Source organism: Podarcis filfolensis (genome assembly GCF_964270895.1).
Source record: "Podarcis filfolensis genome assembly, chromosome: 5".
Classification (NCBI taxonomy): Eukaryota; Metazoa; Chordata; class Lepidosauria; order Squamata; family Lacertidae; genus Podarcis; species Podarcis filfolensis.
The window spans coordinates 23732379-23750277 of record NC_139608.1 but is presented as its reverse complement, the minus strand read 5'-3'; the positions used below and the strand labels follow the sequence as shown (position 1 = coordinate 23750277).

Sequence of the window (17899 nt, the reverse complement as noted above, 5' to 3'; positions counted from 1 at the left end):
ATGAGGTGGCCAAAGTATTGGAGCCTCAGCTAGTTTGGCATTTTTTCTACACTGACTGGCAACAGTTTTCAAGGAGAGGGCTCTCTTAGCCATACATGGAGTTGCCAGGGATTGAATTTAGAACTTGTTGCAGGCAGTGCAGGTGATATACCTCCAAGCCTTCCCTTCTCTGAAAGACAGCTAGAGGATGCGGAACAATTGATTTTTAAAAAGTGTTTAGTCAAGTTAACGGTGTGATCCTATTCTTGTCTTATTAGAGATTTGAGTTCAATGGGACTTAATAATCCAAGTAAGGAAATACACCAAGACTGCATTCCTAAATAAAATGTAGGAAGTACTAAGCCCCCATTTTACTTTTGGCTTAACAAAGTCAACCAGTATTGGAAAGCGTGGATTCTGGTGAGCTTTTACCAGTTCACATCTTAGCCTTGTATTTACATCCAATATCCACTAAACTGGAAACAATGACCTTTTTCTGGCCGTAGTAACTGAAGTATGTTTTCTACCCGAGATCAAATAATTTGACTCCATTGACATTAATAGCATAAACACGAAGGGATATTTTCCTGCATGCATACGGAGCATGCTTTTTAAACTGCACGAGTTCCTTTTAGCTGCCTAATGGTGGGGGGGGAGCTCACAATGTTTCTCCACTCTGTTTGTCAAATGCCTTCCTTATCTTTCTGCGTCAAAGACAGTTTCAGGAACTGATTGAACAAGGCTGCACTGCCCGCCCCAGGTGTTTTCCCCCTCCTCCTCAAGCCAACCAGTTCACTGTGCCTGAAGCCTTCATGCATCTTCAGACACACCTCTGCCAGGTGAAAAAGAAAAACCTATATTCACACAGGGAAAAGAACTCGGAAGCTACAGTTATGCTGGCAATCTCTCTCAATGGCAAACATTGCCCAGAAGTTTGAAAGGAACCATCTGACCAGCAGAGCAGACCCAATGGATTCTAGACACTGGATCATCACTTCTTGCTGCTGTTACTTTTACCAGTTTCTCAACAGTAGTATGTTTCCTCCTAGCCTGATGTCGCCTCTTGTGGATTGATTGTAAGTTGCGTATGCAACGCATATGTTAAACCCAGTAGTTTCCACTGCTGCTTCCCAAAGAAGATGCCGGATACCTTGTGTACAGTGCTACATGCCTTCTTAAGCGTCTTCATCCCATCATCCAACCTCTTGGTGATCATAGTCATCTGTCAGCTGAGAAAGAAGAAACCAAGCAGAAACTATGTCTTCATCCTTAACTTGGCAGCTGCTGATCTGCTGGTTGGTGTGATGTGCATTGGGGAAGCTTTGGATGATGCAACAGATGCACTATTTGACCGAAATCTGTTTATTTGTCTCTTGCGGATCTGCATGAGCATCACTCCTTGCATTGGGTCCATTCTCACCTTGCTTTTGGTTTCTCTGGACAGGTACTTGGCAGTGAAGCTGCCTCTTCATTACCCTACACTTATGAGCAAGAAACCTATAGTCTTCTCTCTTGTTGTCCTGTGGACAGTTTCCTTCTTGGTGGGACACATGCCACTTATTTTCTCACAACTTCAACAAAGTGAACTCTCAGGTAGCTGTGGGGTCCTGGCAGCAGCCAAGAGTGACTACCTGTACATAATCTGCTTTGGCATCTATATCCCTGCCTTGCTGACCTTGGTCTGTTTACATATCTCGGTGGGGAGGATTGCTTATCTTCATCAGAAGCAGATCCAGCGTGTCTGCTTGCACCCAGATACCCCTACTGCTCCTCTCCGCCATTTCAAAGCTCTGAGGACAGTCCTCATTGTGATTATCTGTTTTGTCCTCTTCTGGAGCCCCTATTATGCAGCTGCCATTGTGAAAGCTACTTGTACCTCCTGCATCCTGAGCTCACAGCTGAAGGATTTGTTATACATTTTAGGAGAAGCCAATTCTCTGATGAATCCTTTTATCTATTCGCTATACAGCAAGGATATAAGAACCCAGTTGGTCAAAATGTTGAAGTGTAAGGGAAAGGGACAAATCAGACCCCACAGGTCTAACAGGTTGGCAGTGAACCATTTCAACATCATAAACCAAAGTGACTTACCCTGCGGAGGAGCCACAAGACAAAATTCATCTGGGGATCAACCACCTGAATCTCCTCCCTTCAACAGTTTCAGAGGAGTACTCACCATTTCCTGATTCAAGGCCCAAGAGAGGAAACCCACCATAAAGCAGGTGGAAAGCTTATTGTGCACGGATCATCAGTAAAAAAAGGTAATGCAGAAAAAGTCCAAATGCGCACCCAAGTTTTCTTCCTATTCTATCTATTCCACTACTGGGCAGTTAACCATAATTTGGTGACGCAGAGATCAACAGTGAGCTAAGAAAACAGTGCTGCGTATATTTCCCCTCTTAGTGTTCTTTTTAATAAGTGCCTTTTGGGAATAAGTGTGCAAATAATTTTACCCTAACACAGAATTTTGTACGTGGTGTTATCCAGTCTACCTTCCCTTTGTAAGATATATGTTCCTTTTTGCCTGGTTATCTGGTTCCACATGTGGCTAGATAAACGAGCTAGAAGGGAAAATGTGTTGGGTGTAGTTTAAACACCAATTTCTATGCAGTTAATTTAATCCAAGCATCAATAAACAAACTTAAATAAAAACCCAAATCTATCTCCAGCCTTTATGTTCTTCTCCCACCCTTATTGCTGTATTACACTGTTATTTATTAAATTTATTAAATTGTTAGACTTAACCACCACCACCCCCTGTTCTTGGGAGGATGTCCCATATAGCTGATGCTTCCACTGACTTGCTGCCTGTTTTCTAACAAGACGGAGAGCAGAAATTAGTGGCCATGCAGGGCTATTCAGGGAAACTTGACAGGCATGGCACATAAGCAATTGGTTTCTAGTATTGCTACACCCTTCAATTGCTTGTGAAAGGCCACAGTACAAAGTCATATATGATAGGAATCGACTCATGCTGCAGATCAGATGTGAGGAAGTTTTGGCTCCTTTGTGAGTTGTAAACCTCACAAAGATCCAAGCCATGCTGCCAGAACCATTACAGTTGCATCTCTGTCTCGGGAGACAATGGGTGAGTCCACCTGTCTAAGCTCAATTCCTCAATTAGAGTCTGGACCCAGAACCATAACAGCACCTACAAATAAATCATAGAGTTGGGTGGTACTAAAATGCCAATTTAATTTAACTTCCTGCCTAAAGTAGGCTCCGCGTCCCTTTTTCCTTCTGTATAACATAAGAAGGCACTGCGTGTTATGTGACCAGCATAAATGGAACTGTTATTAAATGAATCCTGAGATCTGATTTCCAATACCTCTAGAATTCAACATAACGGTAAATATTCCTTTGAGCAACGAAACAAGTATCCTCATATAACATAATCATGATCAGGCTGGTGAATTTAATGTTTCCATGATTAAGGTGTCCAGAGCAGAACTTATTTCACATTCCTTACAAAGGTTCATTAACTTCAAAGCCTTAGTGAAAAGAAACGAAGGGAGCTGGAGCTTAGCCCACCAGTCGTTGTTAGGAAAATCTAAACACCCTTGCAGTTTAGCAAAGATGCGGAGAATCTTTATCCGGCAGGCAAACAGGAAGAGGTCATCTTCAGACACAAACTTCGGCCATGGGTAATGCTCAGCGAGCGGCTTTTAAGGAAGCAAAAAAGCAAGGAATTAATGTAGTTCCCAAGTCACATGGCAGTTCTCGCTTGCAGAAAGTCAGAAAGGTCGCACAGGGAAGGAAACCTGAGTATTGTTTTAAATCAAGGGAAATTAAATCAGTATTACTGTGAGACTGACCAACATTGCTTTCTTATTTCTCTCTGAGCGTGAAGAGAGGCAAGGACCAGATTCCCTCTTCTTACTTGGAATTTACTGATGGTCAGACCTTGTTGATGTTAAAGGTAAAGGGACCCCTGACCATTAGGTCCAGTCGTGACCAACTCTGGGGTTGCGGAGCTCATCTCGCTTTATCGGCTGAGGGAGCCGGCGTACAGCTTCCAGGTCATGTGGCCAGAGCAGCACACAGAAACACTGTTTACCTTCCCGCTGGAGCGGTACCTATTTATCTACTTGCACTTTGATCTGCTTTTGAACTGCTAGGTTGGCAGAAGCAGGGACCGAGCAACGGGAGCTCACCCTGTCGCGCGGATTCGAACCGCCGACCTTCTGATCGGCAAGTCCTAGGCTCTGTGGTTTAACCCACAGCGCCACCCGCGTCCCTTGATGTTGGCAAGGCTAAAAAGAGGGTGATTTGGAGAACTTCCCCATTCCCTAGCATGCCCTCAGACCAGGGGTTAACTACGCCAGCCCTGAAGTTGGCATTGTTGGTTCACTAATTTCCCTCTCATTCTTCCCAGTGGGAGGGGAAATGTAAAAAACAAAAGAAAAAAACAAGCCAAAAACAAACTGGAAAAGGAATGGGGAGTTCAAAGAGCACTAATTTCTACCCACTTGAGAACATAGAATTAAGTGGTCAGGGAACTGCCATCGAAACTAGAGGAGGAGGAGGCGAGGCTCCACAGCGATGCTGGAGAGGGGCCAAGCACGGAGAGAGGCAGGTCTCCTGTTGGGGAAGAAAATCAGCGCAACACCAGGGATAGAGGGGGGCCAATGGGGGAAGCAGAGAGCAGGCTCCGGGACTCTTCACTGGACACCAGCGGGGAGAGCACAGGTCCTCCACTACCCACGCCCTCCCTGCGCAGAAGACTTCCGCGCAGGGAGAGTAGGAGGAGACTGGGCGTCAAACAACTTTTATGTTGGAAAAGGTTTAAGAAACGCCCACTGACGGATTCTGCCAGCGACTGAACAGCCACGGAGTGGATGGCTGTCCAGCGAGAAATGGTTTAACCAGCCAACCTAGCCCAGAGCGGCGGCTATTTACGCACAAGCAACCTCTAAAGCCATTACAGAAGTGGATGAGCCACCTTCAGTTTTCCCTTCCCAAAGCCTTTCTTTAAAAAGTTGCTTTCAAAAAACAAAACACCAACCCTATTTTTATTCAACCTCATTAAAACTGCAGAAATAGCAAAAAACCAACTCAGGTCAGATGAGTATTTCAGAAACTTCCCTCTACGCATGCACATGGGCACCACATTTGCTGAAACCTCAAGAAGGGCTGGATTCTCTAACATTTGCTAATATGTCCAATATTATTCCTACTCACAGTAGACCCATTGAAATTAACAGGAATGGCTAACTTAGGTCCATTAATTTCAATGGATCTATTCTGAATAGACCTTAGATGGATCCATCCCAATGTCCTTTTATTCTCTAAAACTGCTATTCCTTGCACTCCCTGTTAAAAAAAAAAAGCATGCCGTTCCTGCTCTCATTTTCAAATATGCTGAAATTTAATGTATGGAACTATATCGCTAAGCAATGTGTGCTTGAGAGACGTTCAAGAACAGTTATGGGCACACTGATAATCTGCATGGATCAGTGTGTTTACATAAGCAATTATTACATAAGCAAGAATTACATAAGCAATTCTTAAACTTCATGGCTGAAGAGTGTTCTACCTACTAGATTTTTAATTTTAAAGTTTTATATAATATTCTTCCTTGGCCTGTTCTCAGTCTGCTTTTTTCTTAACTTATCCTATAAGCCACATCATTTGGGTATCAGCCTGAATTCTTGGTTATACAAATTCATCTCTGTAAATGCTTTTATAAATCTTTTTGAAATTATAATTTGTTTCCCTCTTTTTGTTCACTAGAGAGGGGGAACCCCAACTACCATCTGACTGACATTTTGGTTTATTTGGTCAAGTGATGCTGTACGATAGGCATTGTCTTGTACAAACCAGATAAACTATGTGTCAGTCTTTGGCCGATTTAACTTCGTTTTTCAAGTAGTTCTGTAAGTTCGAAGCAAACTGCTCCAGTCCTTTTTTCGAAAATGTTTTCTATATTTACCCCCAAAACAATCCCACCCTCTCTTGTTCAGCTGTGCCTTAAGAACATGTAAACTCATCCACCCTCCTCCATATTAACTCTGAAATAAAGTACCTTTACTTTTGCTCCTATGTTGATTTTTGCCTGCTTGCCCCTTGCAAGGAAAGAAATGGCTACTCTGTCTTGCTCAACTATCCTGACACCAACGTTCTGGTTCAAGGATAGAAAGACTGGCTTAAACGGTGCTCTCGAGACGCACTTCTGCAAATTGTTGGGCCAGATCCACGTTTTCACTTTGTTGCCAGCTTCGTCCGAATAATGTCCTCCTCGAATCGTAACATTTATCCTAAATGTGGAAAATAACAACTTGAGAGGACCTCAGAATGGGAAGGGGAGAAAACCTGGCTGTACAGCCCAAGCCCTTGTCTGAAAATATCTTCACATCCAGATACAGTGGTACCTTGTGTTAAGAACTTAATTCGTTCTGGAGGTGCGTTCTTAACCTGAAACTGTTCTTAACCTGAGGTACCACTTTAGCTAATGGGGCCTCCCGCTGCCGCCACACGATTTCTGTTCTCATCCTGAAGCAAAGTTCTTAACCTGAGGTACTATTTCTGGGTTAGCGGAGTCTGTAACCTGAAGCGTCTGTAACCCAAGGTACCACTGTACTGCCAAATCAAATGGGGGGGGGGATGGCGAAGGTACAAGGGCAAGCTCCAAGTTTGGATCAACAAAAACCAAATACTGGCTTGCCTCCACACCGGGGTCACTTACCTCATCAAAGATCAGCCCACCCAACTCTTAGGATCATCGTCTCCATTGCTAGATAAATAGGATAGTGTTTAACTAATTATTCCATTAAAAACCTTTTACTGGCTAACAAGCTGCCCCCAATTAATTTGACACAGACACCATCCCAGAAGAATTGTTTCTTCTCCTTTGACATAGGAGGGGGTACCTTTTCTAATATAGCTGCTGTGGCATAGGCATTCATCAATGTGAAAACAAGGAACGTGTTTTCTTTTTTAAAAAAGTTTGAAGAAGAAGAAGAAGAGTTTGGATTTGATATCCCGCTTTATTACTACCCTAAGGAGTCTCAAAGCGGCTAACAATCTCCTTTCCCTTCCTTCCCCACAACAAACACTCTGTGAGGTGAGTGGGGCTGAGAGACTTCACAGAAGTGTGCCCAAGGTCACCCAGCAGCTGCATGTGGAGGAGCAGGGAAGTGAACCCGGTTCACCATATTACGAGTCTACCGCTCTTAACCACTACACCACACTGGCACTGGTCGATTTTACTTACAGGAAAATGTAAACGTATTTAATGAGCTGACAGACTGATTAAAACCTACACAATTTATCACCTAGCATTTCTTTCATCAGGAGGCAGAACTACAAATTTGGCTTCTGGGGTTTTTAATACCCCGGAGCTCAGCAAGTTCAGAGGATGCCGTTTCTCCTAGCGCAGTGTTGTTGTGATGGGACAAACCTCATGTGCTGAACATCTTCCTGTCAGGCTGCTCTTGCATCCATCTTACTTCTTCGTCCCTGACTGGCATTCAGCCATGGTCCCTTGCTCAGACGCTAACCTCTTCCCCTTGCTGCTAATTCTGCCAGCCTGCCTCTGCTGAAAGGAAGCCACGGCCCAGCAGCTAAAACGCCATTCTGTCTTATAACTTCCCTTTCTCACAGCAGGGCTGAAACACGTGACTATTCTGGGAACAAACGTGAACCTTTCGAAATGGCTCTCAAATTTCCAATTCTTGTGGTTTTATCAGCGGGAAATCCATTTTTAAAGTTCAGTTGGAATTTTCACCAGTAATCTCCAGTATCCTTTATTTGCCATTTGGTTAACAAAGGACACAGCATTTTTTTGAATTAGAAAACGAGGTCCTGACCACCCTTCAATTTACAAGTACAAAACACTGGTATACATTTTACAACCTAAATGTTTACAACCAACAAGACCAAACTGAATGAACTGAACGTACCACACATTTCCATTTGAATGATAGCAAGTCCCATTGCCACAGGAATCGAACACTGCTTGGATTTCTGCATTCTCAGGCTTGTCGTCTTGTACTATGGCAACGTAGCCTGTGCCCTCATTCCTTCGTACAATGATAATCGCCAGATTTCCAGAGGGATAGCTGTATGTAGATAAGGTTCCAATGGGCCCATTAACATGCTTGGGAACGTTGTCGCGTTATCAAGGTGTGTGCATGGCTTCAACTGATTAGTTCTTTGTATGCGTGTGTGTTTTTGGATACCACTTCTGAACGATTCAGTCCTACTTTCTGCTATGCTTTTGCAACCATATCACAACAAACACCAGAAACACTATGTGTACTTCTGTAACCCAATAAAATCTTCAATAAAAACAAGCAAACAAACCCAAACAAACACTGTTACTACCCCTTCCAGGGTTGCTTAATAGCAAAACAGAGTGGCTAAGATTGCAGCAAAAACCCACCACCTTCAATAGATAAAGTGAAATAGTAGCTCCTAGGAAAATCCTTCAACTGGTCCAAATTGTGGCTGCCCGGCTTGGAGTTTGGAACATGCTACTTTTTATCTGGTTCCATCTTCACCTTTATCTAGTAGCATGGTAACCCATTTCCCCCCAGACTCAGTTATGAGCCATTAATAGCCTTTAAAGCCTTTGCAGTGCAACACTATACATACCTACTGAGAAGTTATATTCCACTAAATTCAGTGTGGCTTACTCCTAGTGCAGAGGTTCTCCAACTTTTGTCTCTGGGCAACACTTTCAGAATAAAAATTAGCTCACTGCTTTTCTAACTGATAAGAAATACCTTGCATAACAAAAAGAAACAACTCTTTGTGGTGCCTGATTTATAACACAGAACACAACTTTATAATATGAACATGGGAAGTCCAGAAAGTATAAAAGGATGCAGCTACATAAGAACATGGGTCGTTCCCCAAATATAATTATAAGCAAGCCTTTTACATTAAGTAGGTATACAAACTCAATGAGAAGTGTGAGCTTGCCTCTTAGGCCTAATCTGAGACAGACAAACAAACTCTCATCTCATCAACACGAAGTCTTTCTCTTTTCTGATCTTTCCTATTAGTTGAAAATCCTTGTTGACAATAGATTCTGGGGAACTGTAGAAGAATAAGCAGTGCTCTTGAATATCTATCCATATTCTGGAAATAAAAACATTATTTTGATACTATACTATACTGCACTGCACTGAAATATTTAAATGTTTTTTTGATTGTCCTTGAATCTTCCTGCCACAGCAGTGCCAGGGGCGCACCACACCCTTTGAGAACCACTGCCCTTGATGGCTTTAGGATTGCATAATTAATAGCTTACTAATAACCTGTACTAGCTGCTCTTTTCCAAGTCCCAGCATGTTGACACTTGGGACCCCTCCAGACCGGTGATTTTCCACGGGTGCATTCTGCAACACGTCACTGATACAGTAATAGTGGTGGATTTATTCTGGAACACCCACATATTCTGATTTATTAGTTTTGTAATATTTCTCCAACATTATTGCATTACTGCCATCAGCAGGGGCGGTACTCTCGCACTACAGCCCAAGCAAAGCGGGACAAAAACACCCCGTAACAGTTGTGGTATAAAAAGTTACAGGATTTCAGGGGGAAGTTATGGAACATGCACTGATTGGAGACAAAGCAGTATAGCAGCCCTGACATTTGCAGGCACAAAGATCACTTCCTTATAGCTTTGTAAAGCACTAATTCCTTGGTCCAACATTCGCAATATTACTAAGGAGGATGGGAATCTGCTCCTCACGTATAAGCATAGATAGAAATAGGAAAAAACCACCCTCTTTACCACAATATTGACTGTGACCATGACAGGGTGGTTAAAAGGTGAGGTAAAGTTACACACATAGTTGAATTTTAGTTGAGTTCTTAACCTTTTCCCAATGAAATTGATGGGACTTAAAATGTGCTTAGCTTTGGCTGAATTATACCCTTAATACTGTGAAGATGTGCCTCAGTTATCGCCACAAGTCAAAAAAACCAAAACCACAAAAAGGATACAATATTTGTGCACTACCATCTGGAAACATGGTAAGAAACTTCACACCGTTTTTGTAGTATTGCTGGAAGAACTGGTTTTTCAGCAACTGCACACGAAAGGAAAACAAGACACGTACTTTAAAACGATATTTTGTTTTCAGGAGAATTAGTATACAAAAGGCAAGAAGAAGAAAAAAAAGGTCACTACACAAAAAGGGTGGTGGGATTAGGTAACAAAAAACTACGCTGCCCGACTGAATTGTCTCTTCCCAGTTTTCTCCTTCTACAAGTTGATGAGTTTCTAGTCAGACCTGCTGACTCCCAGCTCTGTGATCCTGTAGCCAAGTGACGGTTAACAGTTGACAGTTCTGGGAATGGAGGCACCAGAGTGCAAGATCTCAGTCAAGCGGTCGCAGGCCTGTCCTCCGTGGCAACCAGGTTGGATGTTACATAGGCAAACATTCAAGCCTGTGTTCTGCCAGGAACTAAAGTCCATTCCAAAACCAATCACTGTCCATACAAAAGCTGGAAACCTAGAGTTGGAAAGTGGCTTCAAACCCAACCCTCTGTCAATACAGGAAGTCTGCTGCTCCAGCATCCCTGATAGAACTACAAATCCCAGAGTTCCATAGGAAGAGGGACTGGTGGTTAAATCACTCTGGGAAATGTCAGTCTGGGAGGGAAACAGAGGTCTCCTAAGAACTCTCATCATCCTTAACAAACGACAGTCTCCAGGATGTGGGGGTGGGGAGCCATGACTTTTAAAGTGGTATTAAAGGTAAAGGTAAAGGGACCCCTGACCATTAGGTCCAGTCATGGCCGACTCTGGGGTTGCGGCACTCATCTCGCTTTATTGGCCGAGGGAGCTGGCATACAGCTTCCGGGTCATGTGGCCAGCATGACTAAGCCGCTTCTGGTGAACCAGAGCAGTGCACGGAAACGCCGTTTACCTTCCCACTGGAGCGGTAGCTATTTATCTACTTGCACTTTGACATCCTTTCAAACTGCTAGGTTGGCAGGAGCAGGGACCGAGCAATGGGAGCTCACCCCATCGCGGGGATTCAAACTGCTGACCTTCGGATCTGCAAGTCCTAGGCTCAGTGGTTTAACCCACAGTGCCAGCCGCATCCCTAAAAAAAGTGGTATTATGGTGCTTTAAATGTGTGGTGCAGCTGTTGCCATAGTCAAATGCAGAATGCTCTGTCCTATGAATGTTTTTATCCTGGAAGAAGACGCAGGTCCATTAATGGGGTTCCAGCGCAGGAAAATCCAGGTGGTTACCTTTCCACCTGCAATAGTGAAATCACAGCTAGAGATGCTGTAGCTAGCGTCTTGGCTCGTGGGACTTCGGAATTTAATTCCCTGGAGAGGCATCTTTGTCCAGCCCGTTATAGAAGGTCTATATTGGGACAGGCAGTAGGAAATGGTGCTGAGTTGCCGAGTATCTAGGGAACATGAAGCAGCACAGAATGTTGTTCAATAAAGGTTATTCAATAAACTTGAACCAAGTAGAACAAAAACCAATTTCAATTTAGTTCAGATTTATTTTGTTTCATTTGGGTTTTTAATAGCTTGCTCTTCAATACAAATTATCAGCGCGGCTCCCAATATGAAATTAAAAACCACTATAATGGAGTTAAAAACGAATAAAGAAATTATAGCAAAACACAGCAGCAACACAAATTGGATTAGCAGCCAAGGTAAAAATTACAACGTATGTTTATATTAAGAGTCTTAAATGAACCTGTTTACTAACCTGAAACAATAAAACAGAGAGTTAAAAAAAAATACAATGCACATCTCTTATCTAGGTGTGTTGGTGAACCGGAAACTACAACTAATCCAGAATGCGGCAGCTAGACTGGTGACTGGGGGCGGCCGCCGAGACCATATAACATTGGTCTTGAAAGACCTACACTGGCTCCCAGTACATTTCGGAGCAGAATTCATAGTGTTGGTGCTGACCTTTAAAGCCCTAAACTGCCTCAGTCCAGTATACCTGAAGGAGCGTCTCCACCTCCATCGTTCTGCCTGGACACTGAGGTCCAGTGCCAAGGGCCTTCTGGCGGTTCCCTCGCTGCGAGAAGCCAAGTTACAGGGAACCAGGCAGAGGGCCTTCTCGGTAGTGGCACCCACCCTGTGGAATGCCCTCCCACCAGGTGTCAAAGAGAAAAATAACTACCAAACTTTTAGAAGACATCTGAAGGCAGCCCTGTTTAGGGAAGCTTTTAATGTTTAATAGGTTATTGTATTTTAGTGTTTTGTTGGAAGTTTCCCAGAGTGGCTGGGGAAACCCAGCCAGATGGGCGTGGTATAAATAAATTATTATTATTATTATTATTATTATTATTATTATTATTATTATTGGTAGGAACATGCTAGATCTGACCCAAGAGACCATTTAATCCAGGGATGGATAACTCTGACCCTTCAGATGTTGCTGAACTACAAGTGTCATCATCTGGCTGGGGACAGGGCAAGATTCTAGTGTAAGAGTGAATATGTGCCAGTTTTCAATCTCTGCTATATAAGAGCCATTCTCACAGTTTCACCCACTAATGAGTACTGTCCATAATAATTTGCAGAAAAATTAGAACTCACAGTCAAAGACATGAGTTGGAGAGACGTCCTTTTCTCTCTCTGCTTTCTCTCTCGGGAGGTGGACAGCCTGTTGGGCCATTTGTTTCTCCTTCAACCTGCAAAATCAAAACGTACATGGCATGGACCCCCAATTTCTTAAACGTTGAATTCCAGATGCTCTTGGAGGGCTGGCAAGGTGACTAGCTGATCTTTTAGCCACTGAAACAGAAGAGATGCTCTTCTGCTACAGATCACCCTGGTCTTGCTCAGCGATGTATTTTTCTATAACAGAAAGTTTGACTGCACATGTTTGTGTGTAACAATTAGCTAAAGCCTATGAATCAGGGCCATACCTCCTGAAGTAGCAGGAAAGCTCAAAACTCAATATACAGTGGTACCTTGATTCTCGAACTTAATCTGTTCCGTTCGACTCCTGAAACCGTTCAAAAACCAAGGTGCGGCTTCCGATTGGCTGCTTCCTGCACTCAATTGGAAGCCACGGAAGCCATGTCAGACATTTGGCTTCTGAAAAACATTCGCAAACCAGAACACTTACTTCCGGGTTTGCAGTGTTCGGGAGCCGATTTGTTTGGGAGCCAAGCCGTTCGAGAATCAAGGTACCACTGCAATCATTACCCTGCTCTTTCTTGCAAAACACTTCAGAAATGCTGGCTTGCCCCAAATGATACCAAAATTGTTCCTGAAAGTAGCATGTACACCAGCCGGCTTGCAATACCTTTGGCGAGCTCTTTCTCTGGCTTTTTTCCTCTCTTCCGCAGTTCCTTCGACCTGCTTAGTGGTGATATCAATCAGCTGAACTCCTTCCTTCGCATAGCGCTTTTTCTCATTGACAATGAACTCGTGAAGATCTCTGCATTGCTGGCAACAGAAAAGCTGGAAGGCAAGATTCTACAGTTATCTCACGGCCACGTCGCCCTTGACTTTGTAGTGATGCCATTAGGATGATTTCCCCATTACTTACATTTCCATATTCTGCTATTTGTTCTAGACTTTCAAATGACGGATAATTTCTCAGTGGGCTGCCACAGAACTCACAGATTTCTCCGTAGTGTTTTTCCAACTGCAGAGAGGAAACGGAACATTTTGAAGACGTTAGTGATGACAATCACCTTGCGGGAAAGTTCAATATTAGGCGTGTAATTTAAAAAAATTATTAAGGACTGAAATGTAGCTAGGCTGAAAAGGGATCTAGCCTATGTTAATGAAGAAAGCTGAAAAGTGCTCTAGCCTATGCTAAAGGCGGCTGAAATGTCTCCAAGCCCTTTCCAATGGTTTTTTATTGGAGGGGGATGTCACCCCAAATGTCACTATTTTAGATTTGCTTAATGGAGAAATGCTCCCATTCTTGTAATCTTATTTTGCAGCTATTTCAATCCTGTTGTCTGTTTTATTGCATCTGATCCACGGTCATTCCATGGACAAAAGGGCTCTTTCCATTCATGTAAGGCACTGAGATCCTGTGGAGGCAATAATAATAATAATAATAATAATAATAATAATAATTTACTTTCCCCAGTTTCCCCAGTCACTCTGGGAGGCTCCCAACAGAATATTAAAAACACTATAAAACATCAAACATTAAAACTTCCCCACTGGAGAAGGGATGGGGGAACTGTTTTAGCCAATTTCTCTTTCCCTGTGCAGCCCCCTGTGCCACCTGGCAAGCTGCTCCAAAGGGTTAGGGGTCATGTCCCACCCCCCCAAGCAGCATGAGGGGCAAGCGGCAGGAGGGGGAGGATCAATCAACAATCCTATCTCCTTCCTCCAGAGCAAGCAGAACTCTGCTGAGAGTAACTCTGGATCAGAGGCGCAATCTTGCACTGAATATTGGGGGGTGGGATGGAGGTGGTTCCTGGTGCACAGCATTCACATGTGATGTCATGGGCCCAGCATGTGTCGCACACGTGTGACATCATGCCCGCAATGCACATGCAACATCGCATCATCGGGAGGAGGCCAAGCGCAGAGCCCAGCCCTGTGCCAACAGATTTTGAGGGGGCTGAATTCACCCCACTCCTAGGAGTTGGTGCACCGGCTCTGGATCCAGCTCACGACATGTAATGTTTACATTTGCAACAGATTCTTTTGCAACTGTTTTTAGCCATTTTGCCACCTTTGAGGTGAGTGAGGCATGCCGGTGCTGGTCATTACAAACCCATGATTTTGTCATAGTCAAGCCTCAGATGCACAAATCGCAGTGCATCTGGTAAAACACAAATCCTGCCCCTGTATCTTCTTAACACAAAAGTTAAAGCAAAATAAATACGTGTAGCTTATTCCTTCCCAGAGTTCCAATTCCCGGTAACTACAGTGCCTAGAATTTTTTGAGGGAAAGGATGTGCTTCAAATATGTTTTAAAGGTGCAAGCATGTACTGAAAATGGAATAACAGCAACAACAATGCGCAAGACTCTGCTCTCGTTCAGAATTAAGTATTTTTTAAACCTCTCAGAGTGTAAATAAGTGAAACTGAAGCCCTCCAAGTCACCTGACAGCATTCACTTTCATCCAAAACTAAGTAGATGAGGAAAATGGAGGGGAGGGTCCTGTGTTAAGGACTGCAGGGTTTTTTTATTATTATTACCTGGGCATGAATTGTCCCCAAAGGCACGCTAAAAAGCCACAGCAAGCAATCTGAACAGGCTTATTTTAAGCCGCCTCCTGTAAACGGCATAAGAAAACAAGCAGCTCCTTGGCTTTCCAAAGCTCCAAGGAAAGAATAAACAGCAGCAGAAATAATTCAATGCAGCGCTACAGCGAACGACCAGCAGGGGGCAATGTTAAAGTTGTCGGGAATGCCATCCCTAATAAAATAGAGGCCATGAATCCAAATCGAAAATTAGAATTACTGCATTGCATTTGCTCATAACACGCAGTGACCAGCACTGAGGGCTGCATCTACTGAACAAAGGAGCAGGGAAAGGAAACTGAACGAAGGAAGGGTTTGCAGGGCTAGGCAAGGGTGGGAACTGGGGTGCAGTCCTCTCCTGTTTTGGTTGCTTGTCCCCAGAATCGTGAAAAGTTTCTGAAGCAGAAAAAAAACATTATGAAAAAGTTTATTTAAATTATAGGGTTGATGGGCGTTGTAGTCCAGAAAATCTGGAGGGTGCCAGTTTGTCGAAGAAGGATATGGCCTAGTTATAATGCTAAGCAAATAATCCCTGCTTCCCAGCTTTTTCTGAGATCTCTATCCCCATAATGCAGAGGTTCTCAGACTGCTGTCTGCAAGTCTTCATTCAGGTGCTGTAAAAAGACTGCAGAGCAGGTGGGAATATCTTCCCTTGGCCCTGAAGTATATTCATTTTTTTTGACAGTGGGGAGCAAGTCATTTTGACCACAGCCACCCTCAAGTTCAAATGCAGAAACAGGATGCATGCTGAACATGCAAATTCTCAGGCTACAGCTGACAAACTCTGATGGCTTTAAAAGAATGCCCCTTCCTGTTATTCCCACGACGCTTCCTTTTAAGGCATTTAAATAAAATATTGCAAATACATATTTTGGCTACAACCCAGAGGCTACATTTTTTGCATTTAGCTGGCAGATATTATTTTAGCGAGCAGCTTGGCATGACCATTAATAACTCCTAAAAGTCCCATTACTTTGAAGGGAGAGTTGAAATCTGTGCTTAGCTCACTCTCACGGAAATCAGTGAGATTTATAAGTATTTAGTTTTCACAGGACTGCGTCCTAAATGTCCATAACATGCAACATCTCACTCTGCAAAATGCAAAAAGAGAGTTGAGATTCCTGTATACAATATCAAGGTTGTGAGATTCATCTCCTGACTGAAGTCAGGCAGAACTCTGTGTGCCTAAATTAAGCAGAGCTAGAACTTGGCAGGTTCCATCAGTATTACTTCAAAATTCGGTACATACCAGCAACTTGTGTACATCATTAGACAATAAGGCACTGTGCCCTTTTAATAAGAACTTGTGGAACAAACTTTATGCAAACAAAGTGCCAGAATCAGTCAATTTTGCATACAGAAATAACATAGCTGCTTCTTTCTTATAGATGATAATTATGACTAATTCATCTCACCAACAAAGTAAGTAATGAAAACACTAAGTGATTATAATTTCCCCGCTCCTGGGGAAAATCTCAAACCCTTGGATTTCAGAATATTGCTTTTCTTAAATGAATTCTCAATCGATCACCTTAGAAGAGGTGATGCAAGGAGGTCATTCAACCCTGGTAGTTTTTGGCTTTTGCAATAATACTGACTATTATTCTCCCTACCCACCCCACACCCTGTAAATTGGAAACGGTGATGTTTCTGCAATGGATTTTCATCAGAATTTACTACAGTGTTCAGGCAATTCATGTGGATGCTCTTTAAAAAATAAATTTAAAAATGACTAATGTAAAATTTGGCTAGCAAAATGCTGAATGGAGAGAGGGAAAGTAACATAGGGTTTAAAGAACTGGTGCCTTTTCCCAATCCAATAATCTAATTTCCGCTATCAGTTCAACAGAGCTTGCTTCCTCAAGTCTTTGCACATTTCTAAAAAAAGACCCATACATCTCTTCAACTTGCCTGCAGCTCTCATTTTTTACTGGAACAGGTGGTGTCAAACAGTAACACACCACTGAACTATATCACTTGTTGTTCCTTTCCTGGTCTCCTCTCCCAAATCCAGACTTGTTAATCTTGATTAACATCAAGGATGGCTTGGAGAGTCTTGTTTCCCTTTCCCTTTCTCAAGGGATTACAGGCAACTGTAAATGATCCAATTTCTTTAAGGATCTTAGAGCCATCTGTTTCCTGGAAAGTGTGACAAACGGCAATCTAGACATAGGATGAGGCTTCCCCGCATATGTTTCTGGAGTACACCTGCCTCTAGACACCAAATAGTTTCAACTCTTCCACTTCTGAATGCTCTTTACCATTTTATTTTGTCTTTATGCAGCGTTCTTCTTAGGCTACTTAGCTAAGCAAATCAGTATGTTTTTAAAAGTATGTGGTATAGCCCCTTCTGAGATGCAGGTCTGGTGGCAGGGGTTTGGGGTCACGTATTGAAATATGCATACAGAAAATTAGTACATCAAAGAGGAAAGTGTGTGTGCGCGTGTCAGGGAATCAGGAGCAGGAGCACTGGGGAGAGAGGATTGGGAGAGCGAAGGGGAAGAATCCGAGGGCAGCGTAGGGGAGTATGACAGTGGCCCGAGAGATTCCATGAGCTTCTCCAGCGAATCAGAAGATTCCCAGAAGGGGGCGCCGATGGTCAGGGCAAGGGGGGTCCCAGGGGGGACGCACCAGAAACAAGGAGCCAGAAGGGAACCCCAAAGCAGCAGTGGAGGATCGGGACCAGTTTCCCCACCAGAGCGCAGTGGGGGGGAAGAGTCACATGTGTCAGGGGCAGTGTCTCCTTCAGAGAGGG

At 43.4% G+C, this 17899-nt stretch overlaps 3 protein-coding genes and 1 long non-coding RNA gene across 9 annotated transcripts in view; 2 read left to right on the top strand and 2 right to left on the bottom strand.

Moving 5' to 3' along the window:
* Positions 1 to 17899, top strand: part of EIF2A (eukaryotic translation initiation factor 2A) — a 108837-nt gene that overhangs the window by 50637 nt on the left and 40301 nt on the right. The window lies entirely within an intron of this gene.
* Positions 33 to 17899, top strand: part of LOC310762420 (glucose-dependent insulinotropic receptor-like) — a 153137-nt gene continuing 135270 nt past the window's right edge. Inside the window, exon 1 of the mRNA XM_083613527.1 lies at positions 33 to 2254. Coding sequence (XP_083469653.1) covers positions 1119 to 2165 — 1047 coding nt within the window. The 5' untranslated portion in view covers positions 33 to 1118 and the 3' untranslated portion in view covers positions 2166 to 2254. The remainder of the gene's footprint in view (positions 2255 to 17899) is intronic.
* ERICH6 (glutamate rich 6) overlaps positions 3375 to 17899 on the bottom strand; it is a 34983-nt gene continuing 20458 nt past the window's right edge. For all 6 annotated transcript variants that reach the window (XM_083613260.1, XM_083613261.1, XM_083613262.1 and 3 more), the window contains 8 exons: positions 13478 to 13576; positions 13232 to 13389; positions 12517 to 12611; positions 11197 to 11360; positions 9937 to 10022; positions 7881 to 8039; positions 6005 to 6236; positions 3375 to 3641 (listed from right to left, as the gene is read on the bottom strand). In XM_083613260.1, the coding sequence (XP_083469386.1) occupies positions 3381 to 3641; positions 6005 to 6236; positions 7881 to 8039; positions 9937 to 10022; positions 11197 to 11360; positions 12517 to 12611; positions 13232 to 13389; positions 13478 to 13576 (1254 nt within the window). In that variant the 3' untranslated portion in view covers positions 3375 to 3380. The remainder of the gene's footprint in view (positions 3642 to 6004; positions 6237 to 7880; positions 8040 to 9936; positions 10023 to 11196; positions 11361 to 12516; positions 12612 to 13231; positions 13390 to 13477; positions 13577 to 17899) is intronic.
* On the bottom strand, positions 8731 to 9930 carry LOC310762524. The gene is made up of 2 exons (XR_014548060.1): positions 9243 to 9930; positions 8731 to 9063 (listed from the first exon to the last, which is right to left on the bottom strand). It is a non-coding gene; the product is annotated as an uncharacterized lncRNA (long non-coding RNA).